General features: G+C 38.4%; 1 protein-coding gene across 3 annotated transcripts in view; it reads left to right on the top strand.

The window, feature by feature from the left end:
- Zdhhc13 (zinc finger DHHC-type palmitoyltransferase 13) overlaps positions 1-17,276 on the top strand; it is a 45,299-nt gene that overhangs the window by 11,564 nt on the left and 16,459 nt on the right. For 2 of the 3 annotated variants that reach the window (XM_050122094.1, XM_050122093.1), the window contains exons 2-10: positions 479-624; positions 4,793-4,915; positions 6,513-6,590; positions 8,154-8,298; positions 9,758-9,822; positions 11,917-12,079; positions 12,306-12,431; positions 13,692-13,825; positions 16,603-16,705. In XM_050122094.1, the coding sequence (XP_049978051.1) occupies positions 479-624; positions 4,793-4,915; positions 6,513-6,590; positions 8,154-8,298; positions 9,758-9,822; positions 11,917-12,079; positions 12,306-12,431; positions 13,692-13,825; positions 16,603-16,705 (1,083 nt within the window). Of the gene's footprint in view, positions 1-478; positions 625-4,792; positions 4,916-6,512; positions 6,591-8,153; positions 8,299-9,757; positions 9,823-11,916; positions 12,080-12,305; positions 12,432-13,691; positions 13,826-16,602; positions 16,706-17,276 lie in introns of those variants that run through there. The other variant, XM_050122095.1, reaches the window with a different exon arrangement.

Raw genomic sequence — 17,276 nt, 5'->3', positions numbered from 1 at the left:
GCTGAGCATGGCGTCTCTGCTCCAGCAGAGCTGTCGGGTCTCTCCGGGAGCAGAGCAGAGTCTGACCTCACTTCCTCTTCCACCCAGAATTCTATTCTGTTTACTCCTCCCATCTATGTTCCAAGCCATGAGGCCAAGCAGCTGGTTTATTATAACTTAACCAATGAAATCAACAGATTGATATATGACACTCCCACATCATACCCACAACTCTAAAAATAAGATCCTCATAATGTCCCTACAGTGTCAGTAGCCATGACCCTCTATTGCTACAACTACCAAGGCACATCCGTGCCTTTTCTGATAACCTGTTCTTTGACAAGGGTTTTTCCAATAGTAAGTATCTAAGATAAAATCTTTTCCAAGATACTCCTGTAAGAAATTAAAGCACAGGTATTGATAGTTGAATGCTTTGCTATATAATTGGATTATGACATTGATTCTTTTACATGCTTTGTCAATTGCTCTTACTCTTCAGTGCAGGAATCACAGCCATGGCTCCCACCTTCCGGGATTTGGTCGACACAACGTCTGTGCACACGAAAACCAAGAACTTGCGAAGGCAAAAGAAATTCTTCCTCTTATAGAGGACTCGAGTAACTGTGACATCGTCAAGGCTACACAGTGAGTCTACTAGATGCTCTGTTTTATCTGTACAGCCTGTTCAGTTCTGATCATGTGTGTGCAATTGATGGTACTTGATGGGCACTTCCTTACTGTATCCTACAGCTCAGTGCCAGCACCAGTGTATCTGCCATTTCAGCATCAGAGTCCTTAGTGCAGTATACAGGCTGTGCATCAGGCACTTCCATTTGGTTGTGAGCAGCTTTTTAGCAAAATTAAATCTCCTTTATCTTTGTAGCCCCAGGCCTTTTGCATAGTTCCTGTCTTTTAGGTGCCTGATAAAATTGTTTACTGAATGAATGAGTGAATGCATGAATGAATGAATGAATGAATGAATTGGGACAAGACTAAAACCAGACTCTAAATTTGAATTTAAAGCTTGCCGTAACCTAATACAGGAGTGGGATGGGAAATGCCAGCTCATGTTTATAGATATTAATTGTTAATTATTATATATTTCCTATATTTTTGTTTGCTGGCACCAGAGGACAAGATAGTTAGAAGTATACTCTTGATCACTTGAAGCAAATAATGGGTCTGAAAATAGAAATGCATCTAAGATATTTCTGCTTGTGATCATACGTGGACATCTATAACATCGGTTATTGCCAGTGTTTTCATCTTTGTAGAGCCTGTTTGTTTCAGTGGCTGTCTCACCTCTTGTATTTGAGCATATTTTGAAATACATTGTCTATCAGACAGAATTTGGTAGTTATTTATATTGAGGTAATCAAGTATAAACATTATAATATTCATTTAACATAAGTCACACACATCAAATCACCATTTAAAAAAAAAGTGATTTCTGTTAAATCTCTGGTTGGCCTTAACACTGACTAAAGTTTATGTTCATAATTCATATATTGACAATTACTTGAGTATCCTAACTACCAGTGTTTCTAAAGTTTAGAGGCTCAGGGCCCACTACATTGGTGAATATGATTTGGTAGTTTGTATTGCTATGAAGAAAAGAGTGTTCATAAGGGGAATATTGGCTTAAATCAGAAAGGGAATTACTGAAATGTCTCTGTCACCTGGAAAGCTTTGTTGTGGCAAATGCTAGGTACCCACTGCATTCACAAGGACACTTGGTGAGAACTCATCTCTGATGTTCCGTTAGGTCTTGGACCTTCTCAAATTATTGTGGAGACATCTTTAGTTAGTTGTTTTGGAAGGAGAAATGAGCAAAGAGAAAGACGTTCTAAACTATTCTTTTCCAGTAAAATAACCCAGGTGACCTTCAAAAGATGAAACATACAACTGTGACGCTGTGCCATTATCAGAAGCTTCCACGTACTGTTCTCACTTTGTATTGACATACATGTGCCTCTGATCTTTAAAATACTACGAAGCATTTAACATTTAACAGTGTGGAAAAGTGAGATCATTTGCCAGTTGATTTGATTTTTGACCTCTGAGAGCCTGTTGACATTTTCAGGTTCTTCTAGATAGAAATGAGTTTCAGAGAAAGTGCCAAAGATATATGCTGTGCTTACTTTCTGTTGGAAAGAAATGTTGTGCAGGTGGTGGTGCATGCCTTTAATCTCAGCACTCAGGAGGCAGAGGCAGGTGGATCTCTAAGCTCAAGGCCGGTCTGGTCTGCAGAGCAAGTTCCAGGACAGCCAGAGCTACAGAGAAACCGAGGCAGGAGGAGGGGGAGTTGCTAATGAATGATTTTTGAATTTATGAAAGTATTAGAAGAAATACCTCAATAGGTTGAATATCTCCTATGCACCTTTTGCATTCCTGTTGTCTGCCTCACACTTTAGGTTCTCTGCCATCACCCCTTTGTTGGTCTCTGAACTCTATTCTTAAGCTGATCTGAGTAGCTTCCATATTGCCACTAATGTAATCGTTCTTAAAACTTAAATTCCCGGGACTTTTCTTTTCAAGTTACTCTCTTGGTTTCCCACTGAACTGTAGAGTCTTATCTTCTTCTACCTTGAGTGGTCTTACCTCTTGCCCTTCCTACTCGTCTCTTCCTTCTCTACTATATTGTTTGTGCAGTTGCTTCTGTTTCATTAAACATCTATCTGTATATTTCACATCTCAGTTTTTATACATGCTGTTTCTCCTGTCCAGAATGCCCCCTTTCTTAAAATACAGCATGTCTATCATCTTTTAGTTTCTCCAGGAAGGACTCCTCATTCCCTCCTTGCCTGGATCTACATTTTGGCCATTTCTTGTTGAATTTATTCCATTCCAAGTTTGCTTTTAGGGTTTTGTCTGCATTGTCAGGTGCACTTTGCTTCAGAGATAAGTCAGGAGGATGCTGTAAAATCACCACAGTCTTTAGCCATGCACAAACAGGTCTTGTGTGTCGGCTGCTCCACTGTCCTCTGTCAGCCAACAGGCGGAAAAGCAAGGCTGACAGAAGGACACTCCTTTAGGAGGAAGCAGCACTTAAAAACATCTGATTCGAGATGAGTGGGAACCATCCTAATAAACACATTTTGAATTAAAAAAAAAAAAAAGACTTGTCAGGAGCCAACACGATATGTACTTAGACAAGTGCAATTCTTGCAGGGGACAGGTGTGAGCACTAAAGTTTAAGAAAGTCTGTTTCAGCTCCACATGAATTAATCCATCAGATCATACACTGAACTTACTTTGGCTTGCGTTATGTTCCCTTCGTGCATTAATTAGATTTGGACCGTATCAAACAATTCTCCATTGTGAAGTTAAGTAAGCATAGTTTCAACCAATCTTGAGTTCAAAATGTTTTCAACCCTAAGATGGCTCCCTTAATTAAAATATGTGCTTCCCACTGGGTTTTGATCCTACTTCATGTTCTGGTTTTGTGGGAGCCTAGCCAGTTTGGATGTTCACCTTCCTAGACCTGGACGGAGCGGGGAGGACTTTGGACTTTCACCAGGGCAGGGAACCCTGACTGCTCTTTGGATTGGGAGAAGAGTGGGGGGAGGGGGAGAAGAGTGGGGGGAGGAGGAGGGAAAAGGGAGGGGGGGGGGGAAATGGGAGGCGGGGAGGAGGCGGAAATTTTTTTTTTCAATAAAAAAAAAAAGAAAGTCTATTAGCTGAAGGGGACCACCTAAGCAGGATGACAGAGAGCAGAACTGTTTACTGGAATACATGCATTGTGAGGAGCAATTCCTCTTTTGAGTGCTGTATGTGTGCAACTATTTCACAACTAGAAATGGCACATCTATTTTATACTTTACTATAATAAAACATCATCAGTGTGAATACAATTTGTATTCTACTGAAAACATCATTATTGCTCATTGGTCTCCTTTATAGTTCCATAGTGCTTCAAAATTATTGTTTTCATGACAATCTTTAATGCAAGATTTTAAAGGATTCATGACTCAGGAAGCCTAGTACCCAGTGTTTCTATATGTAGTAGGCAACCACACTCACAATTTACCTAATATTTTCTAAATGTGTGACTTTAAAGTAGGAAATAAGTAAATACCAACACCTTGGTCAGATATCAATCAACAGTCTTCCACAAAGTTAAAAGAAATTTCTATTTTCTATAATTCTAAAAGGTACTTTCAAACCTTGTTCTATTTCTGTCAGTAATACTGAACTGGGGAAGAAAAACCAGATGAAGGCAGTAAGTACAAAAGCTGAAAACCTTGGAACACTAAGACTAGCAGAGAAATAGCTACCATATTAACGTAGGGTAGAAACAGAAAATAAAACCACACGAAACAAAGAAAGTATAGTTTAACATGAAACATTGCTGTATTATAAGACTATGTGTAATATTGTGGTGAAAACCAGAAAAATAAAAACTTTTTCTAAAATTTAAAAAAAAAGTTTTCAAGAAATACTGCACCAGCACTTGTACTGTACATTCATAAAATTGTAAAGCTTCGTCTTGGTCACCTATACAATATGGTATGACAGCTGTTTACATGGCATCTATATTGTGAGTAACCTATAATTGACTTAAGTATGTAGGAAGATATGCATAATTATTATATATGACACTGTTTTATGTAAAGGACTTAAATATGCACAGATGTTGGCATCTGCGGGGATTCCTCTAAGTATACTGAGGAACTTTGTATTTACATTTGATTAGAGAGTTGTGTAGATTCACAATAAAAATAAAAATAAAAAAGGTCATGATAAAGGGAAGAAATTTTACACATAAAATTATTATAATGTATTAACTATCCTTTTCTTTTTCTTATTTAAGATATGGAATTTTTGAACGATGTAAAGAGTTGGTAGAAGCAGGATATGATGTCAGACAGCCAGACAGAGAAAATGTGTCTCTTCTTCACTGGGCTGCCATTAACAACAGACTGGAGCTTGTAAAGTAAGACGGGGGTGTGTGCGCGTGTAAACTGGTCTTTGTGGTTCTAGAACTCACTCTTGTCTTGTTTTTTTTGTGTGTGTGTGAGTTGGGCCACCTATGGTCTTGTATTGTAAATGAATACCTGGAGTATGCAGTCTTACTGTAGAGTTGAAGAGGACCATCATAAAGATAAAGGCTAGTAAATAAAAGCAGATGTGTTTTGAAAAAAAAAAAAAGGACTAGCATTACATCAGTCTCAGGAGAGAAGCTGATTCTGGAAAAAGCATTGAAACATTTTGTGTTCTAGCAGCAGGAGGAATAGATAGGTAGAGAATTAAACTTTGAGAAAAGCTAAATGTGGAATATGTTTGAAGTGAGCATGGAATGGTTCTTTATAAAGGATGCTCTGCTGCCTACCTGTTGTTTGTGAAAGGTTTTTAATCTGAGCAAAGCAATCCCGAGTGATCCCAGGGGAAGAATTGAAACCATGATGGGAAGCCACGAGGAGGGGGCTTTGAATGCCCTCTGGGGATGAAGCCACCATTTGTGGACTTTTTCAGGGACAGACAGGGTCTGGAATGGGAGGAGAGGGGCTGGGTGGAGCTTCCTAACAGTTTGGTGTAACAATTTCTACTTTAGTGTGTAAAATGGCAGTGGGTAGTGAGTATTTGGGTGTACATGGTCTTATCAGAGGACTATATGTATAAAATCCTTGAGGCCTAAAGAACTAAATTTATTAGTTTAAAATCTAACAGATCATACCAACAGACAAACTTGTGGTTTATTCTTTAGATAATGTGATATACAAAGCATATCTTTGAAGTAAGAAAATAAACTCTAAACTAGAGATGAAAATTGTTTTTATTACCTTATAGGTTCAATGTAGCAGTACCCCATATTCTATGTTCACAAAAATGGAACGTTCATAATTTATCTAAACATTTCTAATTTGTCTAAAATGATTTTAAATTCATTTTTTTGCTACTTTAAAAAATCCTTCTCACATGCTGCTTCTAATTATGAACTGCTAAAAATGATAAAATCTTACCGTTCTCTCTTTTGAAAATTTGAGATTTTGATAAAATCTCACCGTTTCTCTTTTGAAGCTATAAGAGTACTATAGTCATTAAGATGTTCAGGGAAGTTACTACGTGTTGTAACTATGTGGGTGATAGTGGAATGCTATTTATAGCAGAAATAATTATACATGGACTGTTGTTTCACCAGAGAGTTGTCTGCTGCTGTCCTACATATTTTTGAGATTCTGTAGGTTTGGGCCCTTCAGGAGAGTTACTCTAATTTCTGTTTTATAACATAGTGCTGAGAAAAAGTTAGACTGGGTTGGTAGAGTGCTAACCTAGCAGACACAGAGCCCTGGGTTGGATCCCAGTGCCACGTGCAAACTGGATGTGATGATGCACACCTCTAATCCCAGCACCCAGGACGTGGAAACAGGAGGACCAGAAGTTAGTTCCGGTCATCTTTACAACATAGCGAGTTTGAGGCCCGGCTGGGATACATGAGACCTTGTCTTGGGCAGGTGGGGAGATAGAGGAAGGACTTTTCTTTCTCAGTATGAATCTTAAGTTTCATGTCTTATTGTTGTTGCTTTTAACAGGTTTTATATTTCCAAAGGTGCTGTGATAGATCAGTTGGGTGGTGATTTAAATTCAACTCCTCTTCACTGGGCCATCCGGTAAGATGTCTTTCCAAGCTGACGTTAAGCTGTGTGGCTTGTGGGAGCAGGTCTCAACCTCAGCTGCAGGCGGGAGAATGGTTTTCTTTTCTTTTATTTCCTCTTTTCAAAATGAAGTACTGTTTTAACGTTTCCAGAAGAGTTGTTTAGTGTTTGGCCCTGTGCTGCAGTATGGTTATCAGACTCAAATGTATTAGAATTTCTGTTTCGAAACTGGAATGAACATCTCTTCTATTTGGTTTGTGTGAATTAAAGCAGTAATTCAACTGTAAACTCACTCTCCAGCCTTTCAGATTGATTTTGCCAGTCAGTAGTGGTGCAGGCCTTTATTCCCAGCACTCAATAGGCAGATGGATCCCTTGAGTTCAAGGCCAGCATGGTCTACAGAGTGAGTTTCTGGGCAGCCAGGGCTACACAGAGAAACCCTGTCTTGAAAACACAAAAAAGATAGATAGATAGATAGATAGATAGATAGATAGATAGATAGATAGATAGATAGATAGATAGATAGAATAAAGAGATTTATTTTTCACAGAATAGGAGTAAAGTATATTTCAGATCAAATGGGTAAACGCCTTTGAAGTTGATGCATGATGATCTTGAGTAGGCTGGCTGACCGTGACAGTTATGATATCTAGCCTCCCCGTTTGCTGTGTGATCCACTGATCCTGTGATGCTGAGGGAATGAGTCTGTCTGCCTGACCACTCTGTGTGGTGAGGTTGGAACTGAAGTGAACAGTTAGTTGTTACTGCAAAGCAGAGCACTGGATCTGTTCTCCACAGGCAAGAGTTTTGAAGAACCCAAGGGTTACTCTTCTACTTCAAGCTGCTGATGTTGTTAGTTTACATGAAAATGAGTTACATTTGGAGATACACGTACATATATGTATCTATGTGTGTATCATATACATAACATATATGGTTCTTTATATGTATATGGGTTTTAATATGGTTTATAAACATATATATGGTTCTTAACATTTTCAGAATTACACTGATAATTATACTTAATTTTATATTTCTAGCGTATGATTATGTTTTAGTTTCTGAACCAGTTCCACTGTTGGCATTAGTCATTTGCTGTTGCTGTTTACACATGCTTTAGCAGCATAGCATTTGATTTAAAGTGTAAGGTTATCAAGTTTATCATTTGCCCCGAGCATGATCATGTAATTCTGAATCTAGAGTATTTAAGTAAAAGATATTTGGGGCTGGAGAGATGGCTCAGTGCCTAAGAGCCCCTGCTGCTCTTACAGAAGACCAGACCAGAATTCTGGCTTAGAACCCACTGTAGAGTAGTTTATAACTGCCTGCAGCTTCAGCTCCAGGGAATCAGACACCCTGCTCTGGCCTCCTCTGGCTTGCACACACATGTATATACACACCTAAAAATAAATAAAAATGTACAACTGCCAGTATTTAAAACATCTTCCTATTGGAGAGCATTCTTTCATCCAGCCAGAATCCTTCATGTAGAAATGTAGCTTCTTCCTGGATATTTTTTTTTCTGCTTTAATTCTACTTCCTCAGAACGCAATACATTTAAAATTGTTCTATTTACAGACAAGGGCATTTGCCTATGGTCATATTATTACTCCAGCATGGTGCAGACCCCACCCTAATAGACGGGGAGGGGTTCAGCAGCATTCATCTGGCTGTCCTTTTTCAGCACATGCCGATCATAGCCTATCTCATCTCGAAGGGACAGGTATGTTCTGAAATGTTCCTGTATTCCAGGTAGTGTGATCTGAAGGTATCGGGAAGGTTGTTGGCCCTAATCTATTCTGACTTTTAAACTATAGGTTAATGGATGTTCACATACTCAGAATTAACCTTGGTAAGCCAACCTAGCTGTTCAGCACTGGGGTTTTTGACTACATTAAGGGGGAGAGACAGGTTATTTTAGCTCAGCATCATTTAATGTTTCTTAAACTTGTAAGCCTGTAATAGTTTTTCTGACGAGACCAGTAATTTTCAGGGTTTTTCAGAAACATGCCCTCAAAGCCTGTATTTTTCTTTTGCTTGAGTGTAGAAATGGTAGTCAGATCACTATTAACCCGTCGTTTGCTTTCATTATTTGGACTCAAATGGGAGGCCGGTTTGAATGTTTGCATCTTATTTATTGTTCTCTGAGTAATTCCATGAAAATGATGTCCTTCAGAGCACAGGTTAAATTATAGGCTGTCAGCAGTGGGAGTTTCGCTGTGAGCTGTGCTTGCTGGATGGAGTGCGCTTTCTGACAGCAAGGTGGTTTATGTGTTAGCAGTCTTGTCTGGAATGGGTGTGAAAGCGTGTTTGCACAAATGCCATTGGATTGGTTGTTCTCCCTCTATAAGCACTTTCTCTCAGACAGCCCAGGGAAGTAGAATAATTATAGCCTCCTCCTGTGCTTCATATTGGGAAGATGTAGGAGGGGGAGACCTTTGTGCTTCTTCCAAGTTCTGGTTCTCCCGGGCCTTGAGAACCCTCAGAACTTTAGACTCTTCCGACGTGATGAGAGCCACTGTGTGTGAAAGGACTGTGTGTCCTTACTGGGATATGATTTCCCTTTTCCTTCTCTTCCAGAAAATATAAAGAGTTTTGAATTTTTCTTGTTTAACTGTTTGAAGCAAGTGCAAAAAAAAAAAAAAAATGACTCTGAAGATAGGTAATTCACTATTATTGGATGAATGTTAGTGTGAATCCATGTGTCAAGGTTTAAATCATATGTCATCTAGATCTCTGTGTCATATTTGATGGTGACTGTCAGCTGTCCTCTCTTCCTTTTGCATCATAGAACACTTTATATCATATATTCAGATTCTCCCTTGTTTTTTTATTTATATATTATGTATACAATATTCTGTCTGTGTGTATACCTGAAGGCCAGATGTGGGCACCAGATCTCATTACAGATGGTTGTGAGGCACCATGTGGTTGCTGGGAATTGAACTCGGGACCTTTGGAAAAGTAGGCAATGCTCTTAACCGTTGAGCCATCTCTCCAGCCCTTCTTCTATGGGTTTTTACCCTGTAAAAGCAACCTTTTTTTTTGTTTTTAACTTAAATGATATTTGAACTATTTTTGTAGAGCAGTGATGGGCTGAATGTGTTAAAGTATTTATTTACTAAGAAATGCAACTTTTTATACTATATTCTCAGTTTTGCTAATTGATTCCTTTTGACTAGAGTGTGAATATGACAGATGTCAATGGCCAGACGCCTCTTATGCTATCAGCGTACAAAGTCATTGGGTGAGTTACTGGATCCCTTCCTTCTGCTTCTTGGTCCTTATAAGTTTTCTGTAAATATAATCTCAAGTATCTTGGTCTGTGAGTTGCTAGTACATGCTGAAGATTTTATACATGTTCATGACCGTCTATACTTAAAATGCACCATTGAAGGACATTGTTTTGTTAGCTTTGATGAAAAGTTTGAAAGTTTAAAGAGTTGATATTCCTTAGCATATGTTTATTAATTGACTTATTTCTTCTTTTGTACATGAAAAGATAACAAATTTAAATGTTCTCGTAATCATAAATCTCTATGGTAAGCTCACTTTTCTGACAGCAGTGAAATTGAGTTTCTCTGCTATTGCTGACTGCTCTGAAGACACCGATAGAGCTGGTGTGTGACAAGAGTCTGTTACAGCATGTGATCGGATACATATTCATAAGCACATTTACTTAATGCCCACCATGTGGTCCAGCTATCATCATTCCTTGTACACACATGTGTGTTATAGTTTTCTCCTTATCAATTTGTTTCCAGCGTTGTACTGAATCCCCAGGTCTGCTTATCCTCGACACAGCTCTTGCTGTAGCTGGCCTTGTTAGAGGACCATTCTTCTGGTCTTTTTGGGTAGCAGTGGGGTCACAGGTAGCATTTGATTAGAAATATTCTTAGAGCTAATAGAGTAATTAAAGTCAGATCTTATTCTTACTGGGTAGATCTCCTGAAAGAAGGGAAAGTACTGATGATTAAAAAAGAGAGAAAAGGAAAAAAAATTTCATTATATTCTTTGCTTGATTATCACTTTCTTTTTCATTTATTTGCATGTATGTATGTTTTGAGGCAGGGTTTCTCTTTGTAGCCCTAGCTGTCTTGGAACTCACTTTGTAGACCAGGCTGGCTTGAACTCAGAGATCTGCCTCCCAAGTGCTGGAAATAAAGACATGCACCACCACTGATTGGCTTAGCTTATCGCTTCCTAAATCTAAAAGGTGAACATTCCTAATCTCAGAATCCTAAGTCCTAAATGTTTAAAATCTTATTTTTTTAAGACAATATAATGTCTGTACAAGTTGCGCATTACTAATTTTGGAATTCTAAGTCCTAAATATTCAAAATCTGAATTATTTAGACAACATGATACCTTATTATACCATACATAATGCAAAGAATCATTGAAAATATAACTTTAGACTATATATAAGATGTATATGAAGCAAATGAATTTCAGTTTAGACTGGTTGCATACCCTAAAGTACTACTCCTTAAGGATGAGCAGCATAAAGAAAATACAAGATACCTTTCTGGTTCCAAGTATTTTGGGAAAGGAATATCGGCCTATGTTTGCACCCATTTTCCCTAGTAGGTAATAGAAAGAGAGTGTAAAGGTAGCTTTTAGTTTATCTGCTCAAGTAAGACATGCAATTAGTGTTCGGTTGTACACCGTTTAATAGTAGCCAAGGTTAAATTGACAGTTTTAAAAATACTAATCACTATATAGAACAAAAACATGAAGAGAATTTTCCTCATCTTCTGAATTGCTAACTAAAGTATGTCATTGATACAGCAGGCTGCCATTTAAGAGCTGTCTTGTTTGTTTCCTCCTCTCTGCTAGTAACTAGAACAGAACTGGTCATTTGCTATTACTGTTTGCACATGCTATAGCAGCATAAGGCTTAATTTAGATCGTGAGGTTATCAAGTTTATCATTTGCCCCGAGCATGATCATGTAATTCTGAATCTGGAGTATTTAAGTAACAGACATTTGGGACTGGAGAGATGGCTCAGTGCCTAAGAGCTCCTGCTGCTCTTACAGAATACCAGACCAGAGTTCTGGCTTAGAACCCACTGTAGAGTGGTTTACAACTGCCTGCAACTCCAGCTCCAGGGAATCAGACACCCTTCTCTGGCCTCCTCTGGCTTGCACACATATGTATATACACACCTAAACATAAATAAAAATAGCCCCCTTTTTTTTAAGAGGAAAACATACTTGTACAGCTGCCAATATTCTTGTTCTTCAGAATGCTTACTTGATATACTACCTTAAAATTTCTCTGTTTGCATTTTCTCCTCACATCTTCCTCCCTCCTAATGCCTTTATTGTCTTGACACAGGCCAGAACCAACTGGATTTCTTTTAAAGTTTAATCCTTCTCTCAGTGTTGTTGACAAAACACATCAGAATACTGCACTTCATTGGGCAGTTGCGTCAGGAAATGTCAGTGCAGTTGATAAGCTATTGGAAGCTGGTTCCAGCCTGGACATCCGAAATGCTAAGGTATAACCTGGTGTTCGCTTTTCTAGTTCATTATCTCTTCAGCCAAAGATGGAGGATATTTAATGCCCTGGTAGCTATTCATTTGGATTTTAGATGCCACAATATAAATATTAACAATAATATCTACACTTAGAAGAAATGTATTGAATATATGAATCTAATGAAAAAGTGTTTTATTACCTGTACTATATCCAAAAATAAAAATATAATTGATTTTTTTTTAAAGGGAGAAACACCTCTTGATATGGCTATACAAAATAAAAACCAGCTCATTATTCACATGCTGAAAACAGAAGCCAAGAGGAGAGTGAACAAAAAGTTTAGACTTTGGAGATGGCTACATAAATGCGAGGTATACTGTGTGATAAAAGTTTTTGTTAGTTTTTGTTTCTAGGGCCACAGAAGAGGCTGGAGATTAAACTTTGATTGTATTGCTATGGATCTGCTAATGACATCTTTGTCATAACATTAATTCTCAGGTGGATGGCACCCAAACTATGAGTTACCTGATGGATATTTGCTAATTACCTAAGGAATGAATTGAAATGCAAAATGGGGTTGATTCTTAGAGTGGCACCTACTTGACCCCCCAGTTCAGTGTCTAGTAGACATTTGCAGTGTGAGGTCTCAGGACTGGCCTCCTGCTCCTGCCCACCTGTGACTAAGCCTTCTGATCTCCTTAGGTAGTATATGCTGTCAGTCTTACCCCATATCCATGGTGATGTGCTTCTGGTTGGTCCTTCTGTCTGTCAGTTTGTCACTAGAACGTGACCTCATCACATCACTAATGGCCATATTAGTCCAGCCCCATTAGTCTTTATGTAGATTTATTTTCCTATTGAAAATAGCTTTTTTTTAACTTAACAATTCTTCTCTATAGTGTTCTGAACTTAAAGTAAGCTAAACAGTAAAAAATGGTTTAGGAACTTCAGCTTTCTCTCAAATGTCTAAGAAAACTAAGCCATAGTTGTGAATATAACTCACGATGATAAAAATGGGTATTGGTTGATTAATTTTTTTTCTCAAATATGGTAGTGTATTTTCAAGCAATATTAGTAATTATAATTGAAGGATAATTCTGACTAACAGATGCAAGATTTTTACATAGAAAATCCCTGTGAGTACTATGCTTAGTTTTCAGTTGGGGTGAAGAAAGGGGCTGTTACTCTCCAACTTCTTAGGAGTAGAGATGCCAAGATTCTGTCCTAGAAAACTTTTCTACCCATTCATCCGTCCCTTAAATGATATTTGCATCTTGACTGCCCCCAAATTTCTCTCCAACATAGACCATCTCGATTACTAAACTAAATCGCCTGTTTGGCCCATCCCGTCAATGTTCAATTATTTTTGAAACTTTTAATTTTTATTATCACTTTCCTTTTAAACAAGCCATTTTTTGAGGAAAAGAAAAAGGAAAATGTTATTAAGCAAAATTTATAAGATTATCTCTAAGGTGTATGAATCAATCATATTTTTAAATTTGACAACTATTTGAAGAAAATCTGCTAGTTTGGTTAAGTTGTTTGTTCTGTACTTAGGAAGCAGTTCTTGTACTGAACTAATTCTTGTTAGGAGGTGTGATCCACAGTTCTAAAATCTAATCTCTCAATAGCTCTTCCTGCTGCTGATACTCTCTGTGGTTACCCTGTGGGCCGTTGGATACATCCTGAACTTCAATTCAGATTCTTGGCTTTTAAAAGGATGTCTTCTAGTAGCGTTGTTTTTTCTGACATCTCTGTTTCCAAGGTGTGTATATTAGTCTTTGCAAGGCTGTTCTAAGTCAACTGGAATCTCCAATTGATGTTGAGCTATAAATATTACTGAATCATGTGACAACATCCTCAGGATGGTAGGAAGAACAAGATTTGGTGGTACAGCTTTGGGCTGAAAGCAGACGATTGGTGAAAAATAAATATTGTGGGTTACACACTGTATCATTCAGTGTGTCCGTGATAAAGTTCTGTTACCATTTTATGTCCTGAATCATTTTACCCATTTTTCACATTTTTTTCTCTTTTAAGAGCTAAATTCATTTTATACTAATTATTTTTCCACATGATGGTTTTAGTTGAAGCAACCTTAATATAATGGGGGGGGGGGGTAAATGAAAGTAAATACATTGTAGTTCTCTTTAAAAATAACCCACAGAGAAATATGCAGGATTGTACTGATGAGCAAGTCATTGCCTGGATCCAGATTCAGTTTTAATGTATACCAGTCTGATCTAAAACAAGTTGTTCTTCCTCTCTGCGCCTCAGTTTCTTGATCTCTAAGTGAAGATAATTGTGATGATGCCCATTTCATGACTAATACATGTAAATGCTCAGAACATTGTCTGGTACACTGTCTGTACTTGGAATCAATCATGTCACATCCCAGTCTCTTCCCCCATTCCCCACCTTAGTGGCAAGGTGTCAGTTCTCACACGGATGGGGGTGTCATCCTCGAGTTCCTCGCATCCTTGACTCTCCCCTTGCCTTCAGTCCTAACATTTAGCCCTTCATAAAGAATTCCTGCCAATCTTCCCAGCTGGTCTCCTGCCTTCATCCCTACAGGGTATCCCCACTTAACAGTCAAGGCTTGGCATTTCTGCCTGGTTTTCTTGTTAAAATCTCCCTTAAAACTTAACTGTTATGCTCAGAAAAAAAAACCAGACCAGATTCCCTCCCTGCTGCTTTCATCCCTTGTCCATCCCCACACTGCCCTGCACCTTCTTTCTGCTTCTGGAACACAAGCTTGTTCCCTGAGCCTTGCTGGTGTTCCTCGGACCTGGGTTCAGACCCCACCCCTTGTGAGGCCGTCCTGATGCAGGTCTGCATCTTAACTGTCTTCCTGGCACCTCCCTATAATGTAAAGCCCACGAAAGTGCTGCTGAACGTTTCATTCTCTGAATGAGACAAGCTGTAAAGATAAGGATCCATAGAAAAGAACTGGAAGACAGTTTGCAGCCTGCCGGCTGAGACTCATGTGCCCGTCCAAGACTTTTTGCTGCCTGCGTGTTCTAGAATAAGCATGCACTGCTTTCTGTCATAAGAAAGTCAGTCTTACAGGAATCTTTACTTAGTCACCCAAAGACCAGGATAGTTAGATGGAAACAAACTAGAATTTAAATGTGAAAGCTCAAATTTCTAAAATATAGCAAAATACCTAAAATTGTCTGATTTAGAAGACATGACCTAAATATACTTATTTTTCACTATATGTTTGAATACACTTTATGCCACACTAGCAGGAATCAGTCATTAGATTTTTTTTTTAAGACGCAGCAAGGGCTTACCTAGCAATTCATACTCTCAACAGGAACATTTTGTTTAATTATTTGAATGTTTATTAAAATCCAAATTATTAAAAAATAATTGTGTGACTAGCTTTGGTTTGATATCTTCAGCCACCATGATTGTCATGGGAATACATTTCAGATAGGAGTCAAGTGCAGGTGACAGGTTGGTCCACTGCCTTAGTTAGTTTTCTCATATTCCTCTAGAGTTTACGTTTCACGCAGGTAAGCAGCTGCACGCTTCTGTTGTTATTTGGCTCGAGGGGCGATTGCTTCTTGGTCCAGACTTCTATGTCTCCTATCAGAAATAACAAGTTCTTGTAGATTTGGCAGTTCATTGCACTGTTTTATTAGACCAAGTGCACTTTTTATTCCCCTGTACAATCTTAGTTCAGACATGGAGGTTACAGTAGATTCCATTTTTACCAGACATATGCCAGAGGTTGAGGTCTTTGGTTCTTCTCAGATAGGCTTTTATCCTAATTATGGCTGTAGTCATTGTAGCATTTTTTTTTCCTTTTAACCAACCAAATTTTCAGGTGTTTCTGTCATAGGCCTCAGTTGCCAGCCCTTGCTTCCACCTCTCCCCCCCCCCCCCCCCCCCGTTTTTAACCCACCACTAGCCATTTCCAGTTAAATCTTACCTAGGTAAAGTATATTTGTTTATAAGATAACTATATTGAACTTGATGTTTCAAGCGTATATTTGATATACGTTTTTATGTTTTACTTTTGAAACTACAGTATTCACCTTTTAAACAAATCACACAAGAGCATTAGCTGCCTGCTGTAGGACTGAGATTGTTAGTGCCGTGGTGACATTTTAGCTGATGTGTATTTTCGTGTTGTGACTGCTCCTCACGCTAGTTCATGCGTCAGCTTGTACACCTGCTGTTTTTTACATAGGGCAGCCCACTTGGCAAAAGCTTGCTTAGACACGAAGGTGAATTTCCACGTATTTCATGTCTGTGTTGGTATATTTCAAAATTACATGAAAAAATACAGTATTGCAATAGAAATACCGAATATTCACTGGAAAAGTATTGTTATAAATGAAATAGTTATGAAATAGCTTAGAAGAACTGGGATGTGTGCTTTTGGAAGGTTATGGTACAGTTTTCTCCCGTGAAAGATTGAACTGACATATAAGCAGGGGCAACTTGTTGTTGGGGAGTTAGAACTGAATTGACATGAAACCACACCAATTCCTTACTTCACTAACATCTTATGTTTACTTTTTTTTCCAGGTTTTTGGTTGGCTATAAGAACCTTGTGTACTTACCAACAGTCTTTCTGCTAAGTTCCATTTTTTGGATATTTATGACTTGGTTCGTCCTATTCTTTCCTGATATCCTTTAAGTTTGAATGAAACACATACCACGTTTTACTTTCAAAATCAGTAATGCCATTATTAGCACTTTAGATATTAGAAAAATATCTAGTAGCTATAACTTGTGTCTGCACTCACATATTAATTTTGACTGAGCTTAATGTTGAATATAGTTGCTTCTGTTAAATCTGCTTGGTGCTGTGCAGACATTAGTCTCCAGTGTCCTTCCTTCCTCGAGAATGGCAATAGAATGCATACTGCTTTACCTGGGCCCATAACAACGTGTTGGTGTTTTGAGATACTTCAAGGTCAGATGGTTCTTTTAACTCAGTCAGCAGTTACGTTGATGAGTAAGTCTTCTGAATACCAAAATTGGCTGTGTGGGAGAGATGGGGGAATATGGCTTCCTCAGTAATGCTGAGCAATTCAGAGCTAGTGGCTCGGGCAGGGATTCTCAGCAACATTAAGTGTGCTTTGAGTGGGTGTGAGGCAGGTCTCAGAAAACTACCCCTTATGTGTGCTTTACCATGCTTCATCCTTGGTCCTCTTAAAATTTTAAGTCATGGCCCATGTTATTCTTTCATGGCCTAC

This window comes from Alexandromys fortis, unplaced genomic scaffold (genome assembly GCF_014885135.2).
Source record: "Alexandromys fortis isolate MF-2015 unplaced genomic scaffold, M_Fortis_MF-2015_v1.1 scaffold_170, whole genome shotgun sequence".
Lineage (NCBI taxonomy): Eukaryota > Metazoa > Chordata > Mammalia > Rodentia > Cricetidae > Alexandromys > Alexandromys fortis.
The sequence above is the reverse complement of the archived record's forward strand: the minus strand, read 5'-3'. Positions and strand labels throughout refer to the sequence as shown.